The sequence below is a fragment of the Hemitrygon akajei genome, chromosome 27 (assembly GCF_048418815.1).
Source record: "Hemitrygon akajei chromosome 27, sHemAka1.3, whole genome shotgun sequence".
Taxonomy (NCBI): Eukaryota; Metazoa; Chordata; class Chondrichthyes; order Myliobatiformes; family Dasyatidae; genus Hemitrygon; species Hemitrygon akajei.
Window position 1 is genome coordinate 38,029,450 of NC_133150.1, and position 23,270 is coordinate 38,052,719.

At 44.1% G+C, this 23,270-nt stretch overlaps 1 protein-coding gene across 1 annotated transcript in view; it reads left to right on the forward strand.

The window, feature by feature from the left end:
• The first annotated feature begins 853 nt into the window (after nucleotides 1-853).
• Nucleotides 854-23,270, forward strand: part of ren (renin) — a 57,709-nt gene continuing 35,292 nt past the window's right edge. The window contains exons 1-4 of the mRNA XM_073030682.1: nucleotides 854-958; nucleotides 9,233-9,377; nucleotides 16,344-16,467; nucleotides 23,005-23,123. Coding sequence (XP_072886783.1) covers nucleotides 900-958; nucleotides 9,233-9,377; nucleotides 16,344-16,467; nucleotides 23,005-23,123 — 447 coding nt within the window. The 5' untranslated portion in view covers nucleotides 854-899. The remainder of the gene's footprint in view (nucleotides 959-9,232; nucleotides 9,378-16,343; nucleotides 16,468-23,004; nucleotides 23,124-23,270) is intronic.

The window sequence follows — 23,270 nt, forward strand, 5'->3', positions numbered from 1 at the left end:
TTACATCCGCATCCAATCATCTCTCATTCTCCTTCACTCCAAAGAGAAAAGACCTAGCTTGCTCAACCTGTCCTCAAAAGATTTGCTCTCTCACCCTGGGCAGCATCCTGGTGAATCTCTTCTGCGCCCTCTCTAAAGCTTCCACGTCCTTCCAGTAATGAGGTGATCAGGACTGAGCACAGTACTCCAAGTGCGGTGAACTTGCATGAAGCAAGCTGGTAAGCCTAGTTTAGAAGTCCTGATGCAGGGGTTTTGACCTTTCACCCTGCAGAAGCTGCTGGACCCGCTGAATTCCGCTAGCAGGCTGTTTGTGCTCCAGAATCCAGCGTCCGCAGTCAATTGTGTCTCCAAGCTGGTAAGCTTTCTGTTTTTAGCAATTCTCTTTAATGCAAGTCTATATCATTTTACAGCCTACTGGATTTGTTTAAATTGGATGCAGTTTGAGTGGAATAAACAGGGAAAGGCTTTTGGGATCGGTCTCAGTAATATGGAACAGATATAATCAATCTCACATGACCATTTGGTCTTTTCCTTTTTCCCAGAAGGGCCCTAATCAACCTTGGTGCATTCATTTTAAATAGATTCCCTTGTTTAAAAAAATTGTGACCCACATTTAAAGGTAGCTTAAACCTCAGCAGATAACTTGCAATATTTAATATCCTTTGCCATTCAGCTCAGTCGCTTTACTCAGAGTATTTATGACTGTCCTCTGAAGTCCAAATTGATAGGGGCAGGGCAGCAAGCAGCAGGGATGAGCGAGAGCCAATTGGAAGATGGATGGTGAAGCTGCAGGCATGGGTGAGGGATTATAAAAGTCGCCGGAGACAGAAACTTTACCCAGAGAGAAGTTTGCAAAGAGGAACAACAAGGAGACGGCAGCTTGCAGTGTGAACCTTACAATGAAGTCACTGTTGGTTCTCTGTGGCCTTTGCACGTCAGTAGCATTTGCGTTGATAAGGTAGGAGGCTGTGCTGATGACCATGATTGACAGTTCTAACTCACTGGTGACGTTAAGTAAGACAGTCGAACACAGCAGTTAATATTGTTCCAGCTACTTAATAAGTCAGTATTTTGTTTATCACTGCGAATGTACTGAACAGATTCTGTGTGTTAAAGAGTCAGAAAACTTAAAGAAGGAATGTTAATGAAGTTTCTGAGAATTGGTTGAAGGGTGAGTAAGGCAGGGGAGTTAGGAATCCAAGTTCTCCTGAATCTCCTTCAGTCCTGGATTGGAGCGGAACCCTGGACATAGCTTGGTGCCTCTGTACGTTCCACAATGGGCAGCCCATGCATCTATTGAGCTGATGTGTGCGGGGTTGGTGAGGGTGCCAATTTCTGTCTTTAATGAGGGATTGAATTAAAATTAGTAGCACCTCCTCACTAACTGGATGAGTGACCTCTCTGGGAATCATCAGGCTCCTGTTTCCCACTCCCACCAACCTGTGGCTGAGAAAAGTCGTGAGACAGTCGAGACCTACGCACGCCCATTCAGATGCGTGGGAGAACTTGAAGTGGTTTTCTTTGCTGTTGGTTATTTTTGGAAGACTATGTAAAGCTGGGAGCTGCGAGCGTTATTTTTGTTTATAACGGTTCTCTCCGCCGTCCAGCTGACGATACTGCTCTTTATTGATCCATGCCATCCCTGGAGTCCTCTCTCAGACGCGGAGTGCATCGAGGCTAACTTTAATGGTGCGTGAAGCCTCAGTGCCCCATCTCCAAGCATAATTGCTATTTGACTGTACAGTCTTTCACAGTCAAAGCAATTCGCAGCATTAGATTAATTTCTGAAAATATAATCTGACAATTGCATCCTCAAACAGCAACGATAGTGTGCAGCGATTTGTGTTTATATACTCAGCAGCCACTTTATTAGGTGCCTCTTTGACCTAATAAAGTGGCCAGTGAGTGCATGTTCTGCTCCTGTAGCCCACCCACTTCAAGGTTCAGCGCGCTGCGCATTCAGAGATACTCTTCTGCACACGTAGTTATTTGAGTTCCCGTCAGCTTGAACCAGTCTGGCCATTCTCCTCCGACCTCTCTCGTTAACGAGGCGTTTCCGCCCACAGAGCTGCCGCTCAGTGGACTTTTTTTTTTGCACCATTCTCTGAAAGCTCTGAGACATTCAAATCACCCCACCTGGCACCATCAATCATTCCATGGTCAAAGTCACTTAGATCACTGTTCTTCCCCATTCTGATGTCTGCTTGGAACAATAACTGAACCTCCTGACCATGTCTGCATGCTTTTGTGCTTTGAGTCGACTGGCTGATTAGATATTTGCAATAACAAGCTGGTATACAGGTGTACCTAATAAAGTGGCCACTCAGGTTCATTGTCATGGGCATACGTATACCAGGGAATAATGCCATGAAAATTAGCTCCTGGAAACGGCAGCACAATACACTACACACATGAAACATTAAATTAACTTGGATTATACATAACTTACACGTGTGCAACAAAAACTACGAAATAAACGTAACAACTCTAGGGGGGGCTGAGAGAGAGGGACAAAGAGTTATAGCCCGAGGTAGTGTTACGGTTTCTCAAGGCATTTCAAGGACTTGACGGCAGCTGTTGTTGAACCTTGAGGTGAGGGACTTCAGGCTCCTGTACCCCATGCCTGGCGGCAGCGCTGATAAACAAGCTAATAGGGTCCTGATGATGAATGTCACCTTCCTGAGATACTGCCTCTAGACGATGTCCTCGGTATCGGGAAGGGTGGTACTCGTTTTGGAACTGGCTCAATCCACCAGTCTCTGTAGCCTCTTGTGGGGCTGTACATTTCCATACGTGCCTTAGGGTGCCTTATAAGAGCGTGTCCAATAATCATTTGCCAGCGGTCCCAGGAGATGTTGGGGACTGCACCCTACCTTCCATCTGGGCATGTTTCAGTTTTCCAGACTACTGAATGACCCAACTTTAAGGTAACCTGCTCTTACTTTCTGAAAGCTGGTAGCCAATTATCAGCTTATAGAGTAGGGTTGAGAGGGAAATGGATCAGCCATGAGGAAAAGGCAGAACAGACTCAATGGGCCGAATGGCCTATTATTGCTCCCATGTCTATTTGAACACACAGGACCAAAGAGCAGTATGACTCTCTTGGTGCTGGCCTGTTCTAATGAAATTGACTGCCTAACAGCTGGTACCTTATGAGTGACAACCTCTAGAATAATCTGACTCTTTTTAATCCACGGATAATCATTAACCAACTCATCATATTAGCATTTAAATTGATCTTGGTGTCTTTATAATCTGAATCACATAGTTTAACATATAACCCCTAGATGTTCATTAACTGCCAAAGCACATTTGCATTTAAATTGGCTTTGAATTAATGTAACTAACATATAAATATATCCCTCAGGGTAATAATATATTGAAAATAATAAATGACTTTGCATTTTGCATTCATTCTGGTCAAGTAATATTGCTGACTAATTATTATTCTCATCTAACTGGGCAGTCCAACCTCTAATGCACTAATCTGTACCTCCCTGATACTAACACACCCCATATTATTCCTGGCCATTTCTGATCTTTGAACAATTCCTGGGACTGTTTTAAACCTTTTCAAACACATTACATGTTTTCTTCATGTTTATTTGGATAATCGGTCAATAGTTGGAGTTGCTGCTGTAATGCTATTCCATCTTCAGATCAATGTGCAACATATGCGGATCAACCAAGCACAGTGTCCACACCAGGGTGTGTCTGAACCCGAGCTGTGTTCCGTCCACTCTCTTGTACGGGTCAGAATGCTGGCACAAGACAGAGATCGACTTGGTCAAGCTGTCATTCCACACCATGAGCTTCTTGGCCGTATTTTCTGGCCAAGAAAGATCTCCAACCACACCCTACTCCTTCAGCGTCACCAAGCAGACACGGTCGCAATCGTTGTGAGGAAAACATTGGAGATGGATTGGGCATGTGATGAGAAGAGAGGCCAGCTCCATCATCATTGGACCCCCTGAAGGGCAGAGGGTTCGTGGGAGATTAAAGACAACTTGGCGCCGTGCATAGAGGACCCTGAGCCACACCTGGGGCACAATAGAGAAGATGGCTAAGGTTAGACAGAGATGGAGGATTTTCATCGTTGCCCTAAACACCAGTGGTGTAACAGGCATTTGATGATGATGATATTTAGTTCAAGGCGTTTAGAGTTTGGAGTTCAGTTCCCGTGCCATCTGTAAGGAGTTTGTACGTTCTCCCCGTGACCGCGTGTATTTCTTCCGGGTGCTTCAGTTTCCTCCCACTGTTCAAAGACGTACCGGTTAATAGGTTAATTAGTCATTGTTAATTGTCCTGTAATTAGGCTGCGTCTTGGTGGGCTGGAGGGGCCTGTTCTGTGCTGTATCTCCTACTAAATAAAGTCAAGAACTAGTCTTAATAATAAAAGTAAGAAGAATCTCTGCTGATGTTTTAAAACTCTTGCTTTGTGTTTTAAACACTTGCTAAATGTTTTTACATGCTTTCTTTGTGTTTATTTGGGTAATTGTTCTATGAATCCAGCACTAGAGTTAAAAATGGAGGGATCACTTATCATTTTATTTATCTTATTTCTTTGCTCCCTGTATCATTATCTTACAGTGAAGCCACTGTGTAAATTGGAGTTACTTTCATATCCAGATCAACACGCACAAAATCCTGCAGGAGCTCAGCAGGTCAGGCAGCATCTGTGGAGGGTAGTGAGCAGTCGACATTTCGGAGGGAGTTTCTTAATCAGGACTGGAAAGGAAAGGGGGAAGAAGCCAGAATAAGAAGGTGGGGGGGGGGGGAGGGGGAGGAGTACAAGCTGACAGGTGAGGTGAAGTCAGGCGAGAGGAAGGTAGGTGGGTGCGGCTGGGGTTGGGGATGAAGTTAGAAGCTGGGAGGTGATAGGTGGAAAGTGGCTGAAGAAGAAGGAACCTGATAGGAGAGCGGATTATGGGAGAAACAGATTTAGGAGGGGCAACAGGGGAGGTGACAGGCAAGTGAGGAGAAAAGGAATAAGAGGGGAGTCAGATGGGGAATGGCAAATGAGAGAAGGGAACTGGGGGAAGAGAAATTGCCAAAAGTTAGAGAAATCAATGTTCGTGCCTTCAGGTCAAAGGCTACCCAGACAGAATAGGAGGCTTTGCTCCTCCACTCTGAGAGTGGCTTCAGCATGACAATTGGAAAGGCAATGGGGAGTGGAATTAAAATGATTGACCTCTGGGAAATTCTGCCTGTTGTGGACAGAGCAAAGGTCCTCGAGCTTACGCTTTTGTGTTGTCCGTCGCAGCGCCTGGATTTGGAAATATAGTGGTTATAGTACTGCAATTATTGATCAGAGATATGAAATCAAATCTCACCAGGAAAGCTGAGAATTTAAATACAATTCTCAGGTGAAAAAAAGTCTAGAATTTAAGCAAGCTATAGTGAATGTGAAAACGACCGAATGTTATAAAAACTCATCAGGTTAACTTTAATTGATGATGTGCAGTCTTGCCTAATTGTGACTCTGGACCCAGCAACAGAGAGAGGGGGAACACAATTTCACAATTTCATGAAGGGTTTAAGCATTGTCCTGCCAGGATTGGGGATTAATGAGGAATTTGGCGGCTGGGTAACATGGAGGATGGTGTCCAGGAGTTCAGCAAAGACACCTTTCCACCCAGAGAACGTACAACTAGAGAGAGTGGTGGATACAGGGTCACTGACAGCATTCAAGATGTGTCTAGACGATCACTTGAATCACCCAGGCTTAGAAGGCTTTGTAAGTGCTGTAAAATGGGATTAATGTGGATGGGTGCCCACTGGTCAGCATGGAGGTAATGGGCCGAATTCCCTGACTCCATAAAACCTGGCGCCTGAATATTAGAAAAGGTTAAACAGTAATGTGCAAAAGTCTTAGGCACCTATATAGCAAGTGTGCCTGAGACCTTTGCACAGTACTGTATTTGTCAACATGGAGCAGAGAGTGAGTCCATTAATCTGGCAGGAGCAAAGGATGTTGGGAATGGTGAGGGTGGAGTACCGCGGGAGGGGTGTGGGGCAGGTGGCAGAGAAGAAATGCCAGGAATGGGGGTGGTATGGGTGCAGACGCACCCAGCCCTGAGACACCAAGCAAGGACATTTAGTTCTAAACAATTGGCTTATTAATCATTACAGGATGTCTCTCTGGTGCTTCCTGCTCCCTCCACTCTCCCTTCCCCTTTTCTCAAACATGATTCCCCTCTCCCTGCCCCCTTCCCACTCTCAGTCCACAGTGAAGACCCATATCAGGATCAGGTTTATCATCACTCACGTGTGTCATGAAATTTGTTTTTTTTTTGTGGCAGCAGTACAGTGCAATACATAAAATTAATCCAGTATTGTGCAAAAGTCTTTTGTGTTTAGGGCAGCGATGAAGGTCCGCCATCTCTGGCAGTGTCCAAGGCTTCCATCATTGTGCCAATAGATTTCTCTTCGTTTTCACTACTGTCAGTCATGCAAGTCCCGGATGGAGACTCAGGAATACCGTCACACTCTGACGTAGAAAGAGTCTTCATTGCTGTCTGGGTAACAGTTTTGTCTTACTAGTCAGGGTTGTTAGCCCTGAGCTGAACCCCTGAACCTGGAGGACCAGTGGACCACTCTTAGTCTGTCCTCTATGACATGGGTGACCCTACCAAGAGCCAAAGCACAAAACCCTGACTCCAGCCAACATGGCTCTCCGGGTCATTGAGCCACACAAGCCTCCAAACTCCACAGCAAGGGTAGGGCCCTCTTGGAGGAGATATCAAATATATTATTTATATATTTCCGTATGATATGAAAGTAGGCCATTTGACCCATTGTAGCTCAATCAGTTCTCACATCAATTTTCCATGTAGTCAGTTCCCCCCATATTCTCATTTATTGTACTCCCCCCCACCCCCACCCACACTGAGAGGTGATTTATAGATGCCAGTTAACCTGCCAGCTTGCTCGTCTTTGGCATGTAAAAGGAAGTGCGAGCCTATTGTGGAATCTATGTGGTGACAGGGAGAACTTGCGAACTCCACACAGACAGCACTGGAGGTCATACTGTGTCTAGTCGCTGGCGATGTGAGGCTAACACTTTAATCTTTAGAGGTGGCAACGTTTCACCCATCAGGTTGTCCATGGAGGACATCCATCCAGAACAGGGGGTTTCCGACCTTTTTTATACCATGGACCAATGCCGTTAAGCAAGGGGTCTATGGACCCCAAACTGGGAACCCTTGATCTGTTGGAACTGCCAGTGTAAGGTGCAGACTTTGTCGGTCCAGCCATTAGGCATAGGCCGTGGCACTGTTAACCTTGCTGTAAATGGGGCTCTTTGAGCTCTGTATTCCATAGGAATTACAAAGGAATGGGAATAACATACCATAGTGTGGATTCCTCGTAAACTTGTGCGTGTCCATTAATCTACTGCCTGTACCCTTGCACACAACAAGACCCCTTCACCTTCTGCACTAGTGAATCAGAATCAGGTTTGTTATCACTGACATATGTCAGGGAATTTGCTGATTTGGGGCAGCAGCACAGTGCACAACATTAAATTATTACAAGTTACAATAATGAATAAAGAGTGTGAGAGACGAATATTGAGGTAATGTTCACGGACCATTCAGAAATCTGATTGCAGAGGGGAGGAAGCTGTTCCTAAAATGTTAAGTGTGGCTCCTGTACCTCCTCCCTGACGGAGGTAAGGCAAACAGGGCCTTACCCCGTTTGGAGGTAAGATGGTGAGGGTCTTTAATAACAGATGCCAGCTTCTTAGAGGCACTGCCTTTTGAAGACATCTTCATGCTCACTGAACGCAGCTGGTTCCTGGACCCAAGTTTCATATTGTTAAAGTCATCAACTTCACTTTGAACTCCCTCCATTACTGCACAAAACAAATAAACTTAAATCTTCACCTATAAACTTCTCCCATCACCTTCTACCTTGTATTCCTTCCCCTGCCCCATCTTCTTATTCTGTCTTCTTCCCCTTTCCCTTCCAGTCCTGATGAAGGCTCCTGGCCCGAAATGTCGACTCTTTATTCCTTCCCGTAGATGCTGCCTGACCTGCTGAGCTCCTCCACCATTTTGTGCCTGTTAGACTTGAACCTTGAATCTTTGTTGCTGCATCCGCCAGCTCTGAGATCTCTCTGCCCCTCTAACTGCGGCTTTGTCAGTGCCCCTGGTTCCTTTCATTCATCCCGCACCTGAATCTTCAGCTGTCATAGTCCTTAAAGTGTGAAAATCCCTCCTTAAATCTTGAAGCCTCTCCAGCACTGTGACCTTTTTTAAGTCACTCCCTGACAACCTTGTTGACCAAGCATTTTGCTTGTCCTGCCACACAGTTTCCGTCATACTCTGATAACAAAGTATTAAAGAGATCAGCTTAACTTATCACATGTACGTCAAAACATACGACGAAATGTGCCGCTTGTGCCAATGACCTGCACAGTCCGAGGATGTGCTGGAGGAAACCCACAAGTATCACAATGCTTCTGATGCCAACATAGAATGCCCACACTTACTAACCTGAACCTTCACTTGTACGTCTTTAGAATATGGGAGGAAACCAGAGCTTGCAGTGGAAACTAACAGTACAGAACGTAACAACTCCATAAAGACATCAGCGGCAACTGAACCCTGATTTCTGGCACTGTAAAGCATTGTGCTAACCATTACTGAGTCACCCGGTATAAAGAGTTTTTTTTATTAGTTTTTTAATGAGTTTCTACAATGCGACAAAGCAAAAAAAAACAGTAAAAAAAAAGGTTTATACAGTGCAAAACAAACGTATCAAATGTACAGTTCATAACAATTAAGAAAAAGCACCTGTAGTAGAATCGTATAAAGTTAGTTAACACCCCACCCTCCCACTACCCAACGCCAAGCCAACCTTATGATATATAAAAAAGTTAATCAGAACTTTTATCACCACAGAGCTGTATTTATAAAAAAGAAGGTATATTGCCTACTACCTGAACTATAATACGTTTACACATTAAAAAAACCCGTAAGTCTTAACCGAAAGAAGCTGGAAGTAAGGGATTTAAATGCAAAAGAAAAAAGGGAGAGATGCACCCTTAATCTAAACGGGAATTATGAAAATATTCAAGAAAAGGTGTGGGGTAAAGAGCTTTTTAATGGTTTGCTACATTAAAAATACGACATAAATGCAAGGTGCAGGGCATTGCAGCTGTCAGACTTTCCCTTGAGCGCAGGTTTATCTTGCTATTCATTCCTCTGAAGCCTACTTCTTCCCACAGGATTCCTCTCCATAAAATGCCATCTATCCGGCAATCACTGCGCCAGCTGGGACTGAAACCATCCGCCATCTTGAGGGAAGCCAATAAGTCCTTTGAGCATATTCAGAACGGCACAGCGCCGACGATCCTCACCAACTATATGGATGTAAGTACAGTCCTGCTTGAACTCTGTCCCTAAGATCTTGTTGATTTTCCTACTCCATCACTGACAAGGCCAGCACTTCAGAATGGTGAATGCCCTGATGAAGAGTCTCAGCCCAAAATGTCGACTGTTTATTCCTCTCCATGGATACTGCTTGACCTACTGAGTTCCTCCAGCATTTTGAATGTTCCTCAGCATTTATTGCCCACCTTCAACTGCCCATGAGCCTTAGATTGTCTGTGATTGTGTGCGTGTGTGTGCGCGCGTGTGTGTGTGAATGTGTGTGTGTGTGTCTCTCTCTCTCTCTACTGAAGATCCAATTGTGGATTTATTACTGACGATAAATGAGGTCTTTTGGACCCTTTCTAGCTTCTAGTAGAGTATTTTCATCAGTACCTTCTCATGCTCCTTCTCCATAATCTTCTAAACTAGGGGTTCCTTGGTTAATAAGAACATATGAACATAAGAGTGGGAGCAGGATAGGCTGTCGGGCCTGCTCCACCATTCAATAAGATCATGGCTGATCTGACCATGGACTCATCTCCACCTACCTGCCTTTTCCCCATAACCATTAACTCCCCTCCAATGCAAAAATCTATCTAACCTTGTCTTAGATATATTTACTGAGGTAGCCTCCACTACTACGTTGGACAGAGAATTCCACAGATTCACCACTCTTTGGGAAAAGCAGTTCCTCCTCATCTCCTTCCTAAATCTAGCCCCCTCCCCCGAATCTTGAGGCGATGTCCCCTAGTTCTAGTCTCAGCTACGTGGAAACAACTTTCCAGCCTCTATCTTACCTATCCTTTCATAATTTTATATGTTTCTATAAGGTCTCCATAATGGTAGGGGTTCATGCCATTAAAAAAAAGGTTGGAAAGCCTTGCTCTAAAGTACTGTCTCTCAAGAGTTCACCCAATTCCCATTTATTGACCACTGATTCCAGACTACAATTATTCTCTGATTGAACACTGCTTTTTCTTCACCACTACCCCAGCCCCATAAACCACCCATTATATTAGAGGCCCCTTTAATGGACAGGGCTCCTGATCACTCAGTCTACCTCATCATAGTCCTTGGACCTTATTGTCTTCCTGCACTCCACTTTCCTTGTACTGTATTGAATTGAATTGACATTATTTCTTGCATCCTTCACATTCATGAGGAGTAAAAATCTTTATGTTATGTCTCCACCTAAAAGTGCAATGTGCAATCATAGTAATTTATAATAATTTATAATAAATAGAACAGTCAATGTAATATAGAGTACACTCAAATCAGTGTGAGTTCATCAGTCAGATGGCCTGGTGGAAGAAGCTGTCCTGGAGCCTGTTGGTTCTGGCCTTTATGCTGCAGTACCGCTTCGCGGATGGTAGCAGCTGGAATAGATTGTGGTTGGAGTGACTCAGGACTCCAATTGATCCTACTGGCCCTCTTTACAGACCTGTCCTTGTAAATGTCCTGAATCATGGGAAGTTCTCAACTACAGATGTGCTGGGCTGTCCACACCACTCTCTGCAGAGCCCTGCAATTGAGGGAGGTACAGTTCCTATGCCAGACACTCTGATGCTGCATCAGTTGTTGGTTTTCCTTTCATACTACCTTGATGTACTTGTGTGTGGAATGATCTCTCTGGATGACATGCAAAGAAAGCTTTTCACTGTGTCTCTCTACATGGGTGACACGGTAGTGTAATATTATCACAGCACCAGAGAGCAGGGTTCAATGCCACCTGTCAGTAAGCTGGTTGTATATTCTCCCTGTGACTGCGGTGTTTCCTCAAGGTGCTCTGGTTTCCTCCCACGTCCCAAATACATACTGGTTAGTAGGTTAATTGGTGACATGGGTGTAATTGGGTGGCATGGGCTCATTGGGCTGAAGAGCCTGTAACCAATGAAAATGTAACTGACCCCTGGTTCTTAAGCGATCTGGGAAGGGGAACAGCCCCTTTCACATGTTGGAATCGGTTGTTTTTTGCTCTTAATAAGGTATTGGTTGAATTAATGATTTTTAGCAATTGCTTTATTAACATATTCTTAGCCTGTATTTTTCACAATAAGTGGTGTTTGGCTCCACCTACTGGTGGCAAAGTGGTATAGCTGCTACAGAACGGTTTATCACCTCTTCATTTTTCATTGGCTAAGTGTTATCACATTGCACACATGCTGTGTATCTTTTAACTGGCTCTTTGCTTATCTCAGAAATGTGGCCCTATCTCAGTATAGAATTGTAAATCTCTGCAAAAATCACCATCTAGTCTTTGTCTTTGCCTTAGCTCTTTTCTTGAGTTTCAATAGACAATAGACAATAGGTGCAGGAGTAGGCCATTTGGCCCTTCAAGCCAGCACTGCCATTCAATGTGATCATGGCTGATCATCCACAATCAGTACCCCGTTCCTGCCTTCTCCCCATATCCCTTGACTCCGCTATCTTTAAGAGCTCTATCTAACTCTTTCTTGAAAGCATCCAGAGAATTGGCTTCCACTGCCTTCTGACGCAGAGCATTCCAAAGATCCACAACTCCCTGGGTGAAAAAGTTTTTCCTGAACTCTGTTCTAGATGGCCTACCCCTTATTCTTAAACTGTGGCCTCTGGTTCTGGACTCCCCCAACATCAGGAACATGTTTCCTGCCTCTAGCATGTCCAATCCCTTAATAATCTTATATGTTTCAATCAGATCCCCTCTCATCCTTCTAAATTCCAGTGTATACAAGCCCAGTCTCTCCAAACTTTTAACATATGACAGTCCCGCCATCCCGGGAATTAACCTCGTGAACCTATGCTGCACTCCCTCAATAGCAAGAATGTCTTTCCTCAAATTTGGAGACCAAAACAGAACACAATACTCCAGGTGGGGTCTCACCAGGGCCCTGTACAAATGCAGAAGGACCTCTTTGCTCCTATACTCAACTCCTCTTGTTATGAAGGCCAACATGCCATTAGATTTCTTCGCTGCCTGCTGTACCTGCATGCTTACTTTCAGTAACTGATGTACAAGAACACCTAGATCTTGTTGTACTTCCCCTTTTCCTAACTTGACACCATTCAGATAGGAAACTGCCTTCCAGTTCTTGCCACCAAAGTGGATAACCTCACATTTATTCACATTAAACTGCATTTGCCCACTCACTCAACCTATCCAAGTCACCCTGCATTCTCCTAACATCCTCTTCATATTTCACACTGCCACCCAGTTTTGTGTCATCTGCAAATTTGCTAATGTTACTTTTAATCCCTTCATTTAAATCATTAATATATATTGTAAACAGCTGCGGTCCCAGCATCGAGGCTTGCGGTACCCCACTGGTCACAGCCTGCCATTCTGAAAAGAACCCGTCAATCCCTACTCTTTCATATCCTTTGTATCTGTTCTTTGTTTAAACATTAAAATAAACGATCATGATGCAAGAAGTTTTCACTCATTCTTGGACTCCTAAAAAAACCTGTGGATTGGAACATCACCAGATCCCACTCACATTTACACGAGATGGAGTGTGACTAGGAGGAGAAGCTATATCTAGTGCTATTTCGTTTACTATATTTTTCATTGTTGGGAGGTGCTGTCAGAGTAGCCTAAGAGAGTAATTTTGTAGATGCTACACACTGTCGGCAGTGGAGAGAATGACTTCTTTAGGATAGTGGGTGAGGTTGGCTATTTTGTCCTGGCTTGCATCAAGTTTTGTGAGTGTTGTTGGAGCTGGCTTCATCCAGGCAAGGAGAGAGTACTTCATCAAACTCTGGAGCTTGTGTTGAGTTCAAACAGGAATGGTTAATCTTTGGGGATGGATTATTACAGAACGCCAGCCTCCCTGGTTTTAGGCTGGGTGTTTATGTTCTGTGGTGTGGTGAGGGGCAGTTTTATTTGTTTACATTGTCAAGGTTTTTGAGTTTGCATGTCGAGGAAGGAAGCTCCTTCCTGCCTTAAGGAAATGGCAGAATAAGCATGTTGGCTACACACTCTCGTAGACTGGTGGCCAATGGGTGTTGAAGGGGGAGAGGACATAGATAGTGGTTCATAAACACAAATAAGTCTAGAGATGCTGTAAATCCAAAACAACACTCACAAAGTGCTGGAGAACTCATTATCTGGTGTCTCCTTCACACGCCTCATCCCAAATGATTTCTGGCTCTTCATAGTCATACAGTCATGGAAAAATAACATGGAGAAAGATCATGTTGTACAGCCCAAGGACCAGAAGGCCTCATTCAAGGCCAATAATAACTCCATAATTGGATCTTCACTACATACTGACAGACAATTCAAGTAAGTGCTGTGGAACAAAGACACAAAGTGCTGGAGGAACTCGGCAAGTCAGGGAACATTTATAGAAAGGAATAGATTTTTCATTCCCTCCACATTATCATCTTGCACTACCACTCGTCTACATTCTGGGCTGTTAACAGTAACCAAATAATCCAGCGTACACTGTCATTGGAAAGTGGGAGGAAACCAGGGCACCCAGAGAAAACCCACGTGGTCACAGGACAATGGGCAAACACGGCTCAGACCACACCTAAGGTCGGACTCAAACCCAAGTCTCAGGCGCCATGAGGTAACTGCACCATGATATCATCTGGCTTTTATATTAGACAATAGACAATAGGTGCAGGAGTAGTAATCAAATCCCCTCTCATCCTTCTAAACTCCAGTGTATACAAACCCAGTCACTCCAATCTTTCAACATATGACAGTCCCACCATCCCAGGAATTAACCTCGAGAACCTACACTGCACTCTCTCAATAGCAAGAATGTCCTTCCTCAAATTTGGAGACCAAAACTGAACACAGTACTCCAGGTGTGGTCTCACCAGGGCCCTGTACAACTGCAGAAAGACCTCGTTGCTCCTATACTCAACTCCCCTTGTTATGAAGGCCAACATGCCATTAGCTTTCTTCACTGCCTGCTGTACCTGAATGCTTACTTTCAGTGACTGATGTACAAGAACACCTAGATCTCATTGTACTTCCCCTTTTCCTAACTTGACACCATTCAGATAGTAAACTGCTTTCCTGTTCTTGCCACCTAAGTGGATAACCTCACATTTATCCACATTAAACTGCATCTGCCATGCATCTGCCCACTCACCCAACCAGTCCAAGTCACCCTGCATTCTCCTAACATCCTCCTCACATTTCACACTGCCACCCAGGTTTGTGTCATCTGCAAATTTGCTAATGCTACTTTTAATCCCTTCATTTAAATAATTAATGTATATTGTAAATAGCTGCTTGTGCTTGAATCATAGGTCACTCTGCACCACCCTCTACCCTCTGGCTTTGGTCTTGTCTTGTCTCCTCTCCTTGTGACTGTTTGCTCTGTCATCAAAGCCTGAACAGTTAGCTCCCGTTAGTGGCCTGAAACTACACCATCCTCCCTCAAAACTTGGCCAAAATCTGAACCCCCTCCCAAAATAACAACAGCGGTAAACACAAAAGCTGAAAGTTCTGACACAAGAGACTGCAGGTGAGGGAATCTAGAACAACAAACCTTTCTGATGCAAGGTTTGGGCTGCAGCCTCTCAATGTCCTAAGGAGGCTAAAGAAATCTGACATGTGCCCTTTGGCTGCCACTGGTTTTTGTCCATGCATCATGGAAAGCATCCTACCCAGATGCATCGTGGCTTGTTATGGCCATCGCTCTGCCCCAGCCCTCAAGAAACTACAGAGATTTGCGGACACAACCCATACACTTCTCACCACCTCAATAAAGCTTTCAACCTCATCAAAGACTCCTCCCACCCCGAACATTCTCTTTTCTCTCCAGATCGTCTTCTTTTGCTTCTTTTGTTTGTCAGTCCTTGTTTAGGTGTATTTTTGCCGTTGATCCAAATTGCCTTTGATCTCCTGTGAACGCCCGAAAGAAAATGGATCTCAGGGTAGTACATGGTGACACATGCATACTTTGATAATAAATTTACTTCAAGGAGGTTTCTTCCTGTTTAATCTTTTCCATAGATGCTGCCTGAACTGCTGAGTTCCTCCAGCATTTTCCATGCGTTACTCTGAATTTCCAGCATCTGCAGAACCTCTTCTGTTTAAAATTTAATTTGAACTTTGGTTTTGACAGATTACCGTAGATTCCGGACTACAGAGTGCACCTGATTAAAAGCCGCTGGCTCTAATTTTAGAAATAAAATCAATTTTTTAATTGTAAAGGCCGCATCGGATTTTAGGCCGCACCGGATTTTAGGCCGCACCGGATTTTCGGCCGCAGGTGTCCCACGTTGTAATATGAGATATTTACACAGAAAGATATTACACGTGAGGATTTTTTTAACTTTTAATTAAATCCATATGGTAACAAAAACAAATACATATTGCAAATGCTTTTTTTCGAACCGTGCCCGTACGCGGCTACTTTTAAATATACGTTGCGTATACTTCTTTACTGAACAACATTCCAATATCTCCTAACGACTGGTAAAAAAATATATATATTGCAGCCTACCAGGAAAAGTTATTGATACCTTTAACTTAAAAGCAGAGTTCGCTCAGATCCAAAGCCGCTCGCGTAATGCGCTCCCTCCCTCCGTCCCGTTTCATCGCAAACCGGCATTTTCCCACAAGACACCGCGAAACCGGGTGTGACGTCATAGCATCCCGCGATGTAGTACAGAAAACAAATATAGTTTAAACTAAGTAGGCAGCACAATGCTTCGAGTGTTTTCCATGTTGATGAGGGTGAGTACAAATGACTGATTTACAATAATTTAATTGTGAAAGTGCGCTTGATTTATCGTACAATTTCATTGGACCTCTGTGAACTACTCATCAATTTTATTGGTCTACTGTTATGAGGCAAAATGTTTACGAGGCGGCATGAAAAAAACCATGCATTAGCCGCTTCGGATTATTGGCCGCAAAGTTCAAAGCTGTTCAAAATGTGGGAAAAAAGTAGCGGCTTAAAATCCGGAATCTACGGTATATATAAATGGAAGACTTTTGTTATTGTGTCTCTTATTTCTCAGACCCAGTACTTTGGGGAGATCAGCATTGGGACCCCTCCACAGACCTTCAAAGTTATCTTCGACACGGGATCGGCCAACCTCTGGATCCCTTCCTCAAGCTGCTCACCCCTCTTCGCTGCCTGCTGTAAGTGCATTGCAAGGGGAACAAAGCCATGACATCACTGCAATTCGGTAAAAAGGACCAAAGTCAGCCAAGTCAGGGGAAGGGTAAAGAGGATGACTAAAGAGATTTAAAAATTAGCTTTATTTGTCACATGTATATTGAAACATCAAAACATGCAGTAAAATCAGTAAGGATTGTGCCCACAAGCGTCACCACACTTCCAGCACCAACATAGCACAACCACAACTCACTAACCCTAACCCATAAGATCATAAGATATAGGAGCAGAATTAGGCTATTTGCCCCATTGAGTCTCCTCTGCCATTTTATCATGCCCGATCCAATTTTCCTCTCAGCCCCAATCTCCTGCCTTCTCCCCGTATCCCTCCATGCCCTGACCAATCGAGAGCCAATCAACTTCTGTATTAAAGATACTTAAAGAACTGGCCTCCACAGCTGCCTGTGGCAAGGAATTCCACAGATTCATCACTCTCTGGCTAAAGAAATCCCTCCTCATCTCCTTTTCTAAAAGGATGCCCCTCTATTCTGAGGTGGTATCCTCTGGACTTAGACTCTCCCACCATAGGAAACATCCTCTCAACGTTCCCTCTATCAAGGCATTTCACCATTGCTCACTGGAATCCAGCACCAGCCTGATTTCCCCAATCTACCTGCATATTGAAGTCCCCCGGGACTATTGTAACATTGCCCCTTTGGTGTGCATCTTCAATCTCCCGTTGTAATTTGTAGGCCACATCCTTATGTTGGCGGTCTGTATACAACACCCATAAGGGTCGTTTCATTCTTTCAGTTCCTTTGTTTTATCCACAATGGTTCAACACCTTCTGACCCTATGTCTCCTCTTTCTAATAATTTGATTTCATTTTTTACCAATAGAGCAACGACACCCCCTCTGCCTTCCTGCCTGTCCTTTCAATACAATGTATATCCCTGGTATTAAGCTCCCAGCTATAATCTTTCAGCCACGATTCAGAGATGCCTACAATATCATACCTGCCAATCTGCAACTGGGCTGGAAATTCATCTGCCGTATTCGATATACTGTTCGCATTCAGTAACAACACATTCAGGCCTGTATTCACCCTTTTCATTATTGTCCTCCTTTTACTTTGTAACTCATCCTCTTGACTGCAATTATGCCCTATCAACAGCCTCTCCTCACTACACACTGCCTCTGTTTGTAAACTAGTTACCTCATCCTCAGCACTGTTATCCAACTTTCCTAAGATATGTCTTCCATTGAAATATAGGCAGCTAGGACAATGCTCAACCTTTTAATTCCTAACTTTGTCTGAGGTCCTACCAACATCTGCCTCCACAACCTCTCCACTAACTGTTCTGGCCCTCTGGTTCCCATCCCCCTACAACTCTAGTTTAAACGCCACCATGCAGCATTAACAAACTTTCCCGCTAGGATATTAGTCTCCCTGCTGTTCAGGTGCAAACTGTCTCTTCTGTACAGGTCTCACCTTCCCTGCAAGAGAGCCCAATAATCCAAAGATCTTCTGCCCTCCCTCCTACACCAACTCCTTAGTCATATAGTAAACTGTGTAATTTACCTAGTTCTGGCCTCACTAGCACATGGTCCAGGCAGCAATCCTGAGATCACAACCCTGGAGGTCCTGCCCTTTAACTGAGCACCCAACTCCCCATGCAGAACCTCGTCACTCGTCCTACCCATGTCATTGGACCACAATTTCCGGCTCTTTGCCTCCCACTTAAGAATGCTGAGGACTCGATCTGAGATATCCCCGACCCTGGCCCCCAAGAGGCAACATACCATCCAGGAATCTCGTTCTTACCCACAGAACCTCCTGCCCATCCCGCAAACTAAAGAATCCCCTATCACCACAGCCTGCCTCTTCTCCCCTCTTCTCTTCTGAGTCACAGAGGCAGACTCAGTGCCAGAGACCCGACCACTGTGACTCTCCTCTGTTAGTTCATTCCCCCTACAGCTTCCAAAGCAATATACCGATTGTTGAGGGGGATGGCCACAGGGGTACTCTGCACAGGTGTGTAACCCCTTTGCCCTTCCTTTCAGCCATTTCCCTGTGTCCTGCACCTTGGGTGTAACTACATACCTCTTTATATGTCCTCCCAAATGATCTGGAGTTCATCCAGTTCCAGCTCCAACTCCTTAATGCAGAGTGCAAGAAGTTAGATGCACTTCTCGCAGTTAGGGACATTGGAGGTCTCCCTGCCTTCCCACATCCTGCAAGAGGAGCATTCAGCTATCCTGCCTGACATCTCTACTGTCCTAGCTGAGCGGATATAAAGATGAGGAGAAAACAAACTTGAGCTTGTCTTTTCTTTGCTTTCTATGACGGAAGCCTCGAGGAGCTAAAGCCTCAAGATCACCTGTCTGACTCTGTCCAATCAGACGACAGCCACTGCGCTTCTCCTGCCTTCCTTTAGTTTGCTCTTACTAATCAATCGATCCCAGATGCCGACGGGTCACTGGTCAAAGCTCTATTACGCTGCCCTGACCTGATGTTGCCTTTTATCCCGGGGCAGTGGACCTGATTGAAGTCCCCTCCTCTCCACACTTACAAAGTCTGGATTGGCCACTGGTCAAAGCTCAGACCCGTACATCTTTGCAATGTGGGAGGAAACCAGAGCACCCGGAGGAAACCCACACATTCACGGGGAGAACGTACAAACTCTTTACAGACAACAACGGGAATTCAGCTCCAGTCGGTGATAGATGGCAGCTTAACACTATATGCTGCTGTATTACCATACACCACCCCCCCCAATTAACTCACAATTAATTGTCTTTTAATTTCTTTAGCTCTGTTGTGTCTTGTCCAGCACCTGAATCCGATTGAACCAATCAACCCCAGCAATAACAGAGCAGGAAGGAAATCGGTCTTAGCAGGATGGAGCCGGAGCACGGCGCCTCATTGCAAGCTGCTCCCTGCAAAAACCACTCATTATTCCTACTTTATTCATTCAATCACTTTTAAATCTAAATTCTCTGTCTCTAAGGGTGGCACAGTAGAAAAGCGGTTTGCCTAACACTAGTACAGTGAAGGGGATCCAGGTTCAATTCTGTTGCTGCTTGCAAGGAGTTTGTATGTTCCCTCCATAATTGTGTGGGTTTCCTATGAGTGCTCCAGTTTCCTCCCATAGTTCAAAGATCTACAGGTTAGTGGGCTAATTGGTCACATGGCGGGTGCAGCCGATAGACCCTGTTACCATGCTGTACCTCCAAATAAAAAAGACTGCAGATCGCTGTGTAATGATCTGATCTCTACGAACAGTACGCAAGACAAGCTTTTCACTGTATCTCACTCACAGTAATAGACTTCTGTTTCATCTAATTTTAAAATTGTTTTACTTTAAAATGTATTGCACTTTTGGGATTGGAACATGAACTAACAGCAGCGTAGGTACTGTATAGTTTAATGTCTTTGTTGTGTGCTAATAAAAATGTCCACAAAATATTTCATAAATTCATTTTACTCTAAGAATGTGACTTTCAAAAGTGCAAATATTGTGCACAGGTTATTGGATCGATGGTAATTGCTTGCTAGTATGTTATAGAAAACTTTAGTGGGCGAGGTGACTGAGATGGGAAGGTTGATGGACAACCTCAGTTGAGGGACACACTCAGGAAGGACAAACCAAGGTAGGGGAAGGACAAGCCAAGGTAGAACATACAAGGTAATTGGTAGGACACTGAGGAGTGCAGTAGAACAGAGGGATCTGGGAATACAGATACATAATTCCCTAAAAGTGGCGTCACAGGTAGATAGGGTAGTAAAGAGAGCTTTTGGCCTTTATAAATCAAAGTATTGAGTATAAGAGTTGGAATGTTATGGTGAGGTTGTATAAGACATTGGTGAGGCCGAATTTGGAGTATTGTGTGCTGTTTTGGTCACGTAATTACAGGAAGGATATTAATAAGGTTGAAAGAGTGCAGAGAAGGTTTACAAGGATGTTGCCAGGACTTGAGAAACTGAGTTACAGAGAAAGGTTGAATAGGTTAGGACTTTATTCCCTGGAGTGTAGAAGAATGAAGGGAGATTTGATAGAGGTATATAAAATTATGATGGGTATAGATAGAGTGAATGCAAGCAGACTTTTTCCACTGAGGCCGGGGGAGAAAAAAACCAGAGGACATGGGTTAAGGGTGAAAAGAGAAAAGTTTAAAGGGAACATTAGGGGGAGCTTCTTCACACAGAGAGTAGTGGGAGTGTGGAATGAGCTGCCAGATGAAGTGGTGAATGCTGGCTCACTTTTAACATTTAAGAAAAAATTGGACAGGAACATGGATGAGAGGTGTATGGAGGGATATGGTCCAGGTGCAGGTCAGTGGGACTAGGCAGAAAAATGGTTCGGCACAGCCAAGAAGGGCCAAAAGGCCTGTTTCTGTGCTGTAATGTTCTATGGTTCTAATAATGAAATGGGTCTTTGAATGGATGGGTTGTTATTGCCAATTTGGTTGAACTTTACTGAGGAAGTCAAAATCTGACACATTTGCTTCAGATTTTTTTTAATAACTGAAAATGCCTTATTTTTCTAAACACAATTGTAATCACAAATCACCAAAGTGAACCACAATGTAAAAAAAAAATCAAAATGTTCAGGAAATCTCAGCAGGTCAGGTGGCATCAGTGGAGGGGAATAAACAAGCAATGTTTTGAAGGGTCATGGCTCAAAATGTCATCTGTTTATTCATTTTCATAGATGCTAACTGGCCTGATGAATTCCTTTGGCATTTTGTATGTTACTCTGGATTTTGAGCATCTCAAGTAATGTGACTTTCTAAAGGATTACCACATCTTATCCACTAGATGGTGCTATAGACCAATCACAAACAAGAGAAAATCTGCAGATGCTGGAAATCCGAGCAACACACACAAAATGTTCGTTAAAGTTTAACAATTCTCTGCCAGGGAACCACTGTCATAATTCTGCGGAACTTCCGCTATCTCCAATGGGATCCCACCACCAAACACATCTTTCCCTCCCCCCCCCCCCCCCCACTTTCTGCTTTCTTCAGGGGTGTCTCCCTGTGCAGCTCCCTTGTCCATTCATCGCTCCCCACTCATCCCCCTCCTGGCACTAAACCTTGCCAGCAGACCGAGAGCTCCACCTGCCCCTACACCTCCTCCCTCACTACCATTCAGGGCCCCAAACAGTCCTTCCAGGTGAGGCGACACTTCACCTGTGAAGTCTGTTGGGGTCATATACTGCCCCTGGTGCTCTTGGTGTGCCCTCCTGTATATCAGTGATACCCGACATAGATTGGGAAACCGCTTCACTTAGCACCTATGCTTCGACCGCCAGAAAAAGATGTATCTCCCAGTGGCCTCTCGTTTTAATTCCACATCCCATTCCAACACATCAGTCCATGACCTCCTCTGCTGTCGCGAAGAGGCTACACTGAGGTTAGAGGAACATCACCTTATATTCCAACGTGATGGCATGAACATCGACTTCTCAAACTTCCGGAAATGCCACCCCCCATCCTTCACCATTCTCTATCCCCTTTTCCCTCTCTCACCTTATCTCCTTGCCTGCCCATTTCCTCCCTCTGGTGCTCCTCCCCCTTTTCTTTCTTTGATAGCCCTCTGTCCTCGCCTGTCAGATTCCCCCTCTTCCAGCCCTGTATCTCTTCCACCATTCAGCTTCCTAGCTCTTTACTTTATCCTTTCCCCTCCCGGTTTCACTTCGAGTTTCCCCCTCCTCTCCCCAACTCCTCATCTTTTTTTCTCCAGTCCTGCTGAAAGGTCTCGGCCCGAAGCATCAACTGTACTTTTTTCCATAGATGCTGAGTTTCTCCAGCATTTTGTGTGTGTTGTTATAGACCAATAGTCGGTTCACATGAAGCTTGTGTTTAAATTTTCCTTGGTTCTGTTCAAGAGCTTTACTTCTATTTTTATGAATACTTTTGAAGTACTTTTGGGTGTTGTAAAAGAGAAACGTCAAGAGGTGCATCCATTGTTGTTTTCTATAAAACAGAATAACATTTAAATCTTCAATAATAATAAAATCGTGTGCAAAGTCAACATGTTTAAAATTTGCTAGTTTCTCTGTCTTCCAATTCTGCTGAAAGGTTCCAGAACTGAAACATCAACTGTTTCAGTTTTCTCAGACACTGCCTGATCTGCTGACTGTTTGAAACTTTTTCTGATTTAGTTTCAGATATACAACATTTGGAATTTTTTAATGTTCATTAACGTTGAACAATTCTTTGCCACTGTCACTGCCCAGCATATCGCACACACTTGTGATTTGCCAGTGGCCATTTGCTTGGGTTCTGAAAGTCATGTGCAGTATTCTCAAAGCAAGAGGAACAGCAAATTCTTTACTTTGAAGATTTATTTCTGGCAGAGGGTTTTATTGATTGGGATAAGCAGCATTTTCTTTATTGAGATTTTTTTGGATTGATTCTTTTTTGTTGTTTTTATTGGTTACAACCAAGAAAAAGGCAAACTCCTGATTGCAATACATTTTAAATTAGAACAAAGAGAAAATAATTAAATTGCTTGAAAGTAACCAGCTTGCACTTTGTTTGTTCCTTTGTAGTTTCCCATAACAAATATGACTCATCCAGATCGACAACATACGAAGCCAATGGAAAAGTATTTGCTATTCATTATGGGTCTGGTAATGTCAAGGGAGTCCTCAGTCAAGATATTGTAATGGTGAGAAACATCCATCTTTAAGAGTAAAGGCTAAATTTATCATTAACAAACCCTCTTTATTCAGGATTGCTCACTGTGTGGCCAGGGACCACTGAGGTAGAGAGTCATAGAGAACTTGGCACAGAAACAGGCCCTTCAGCCCATCTA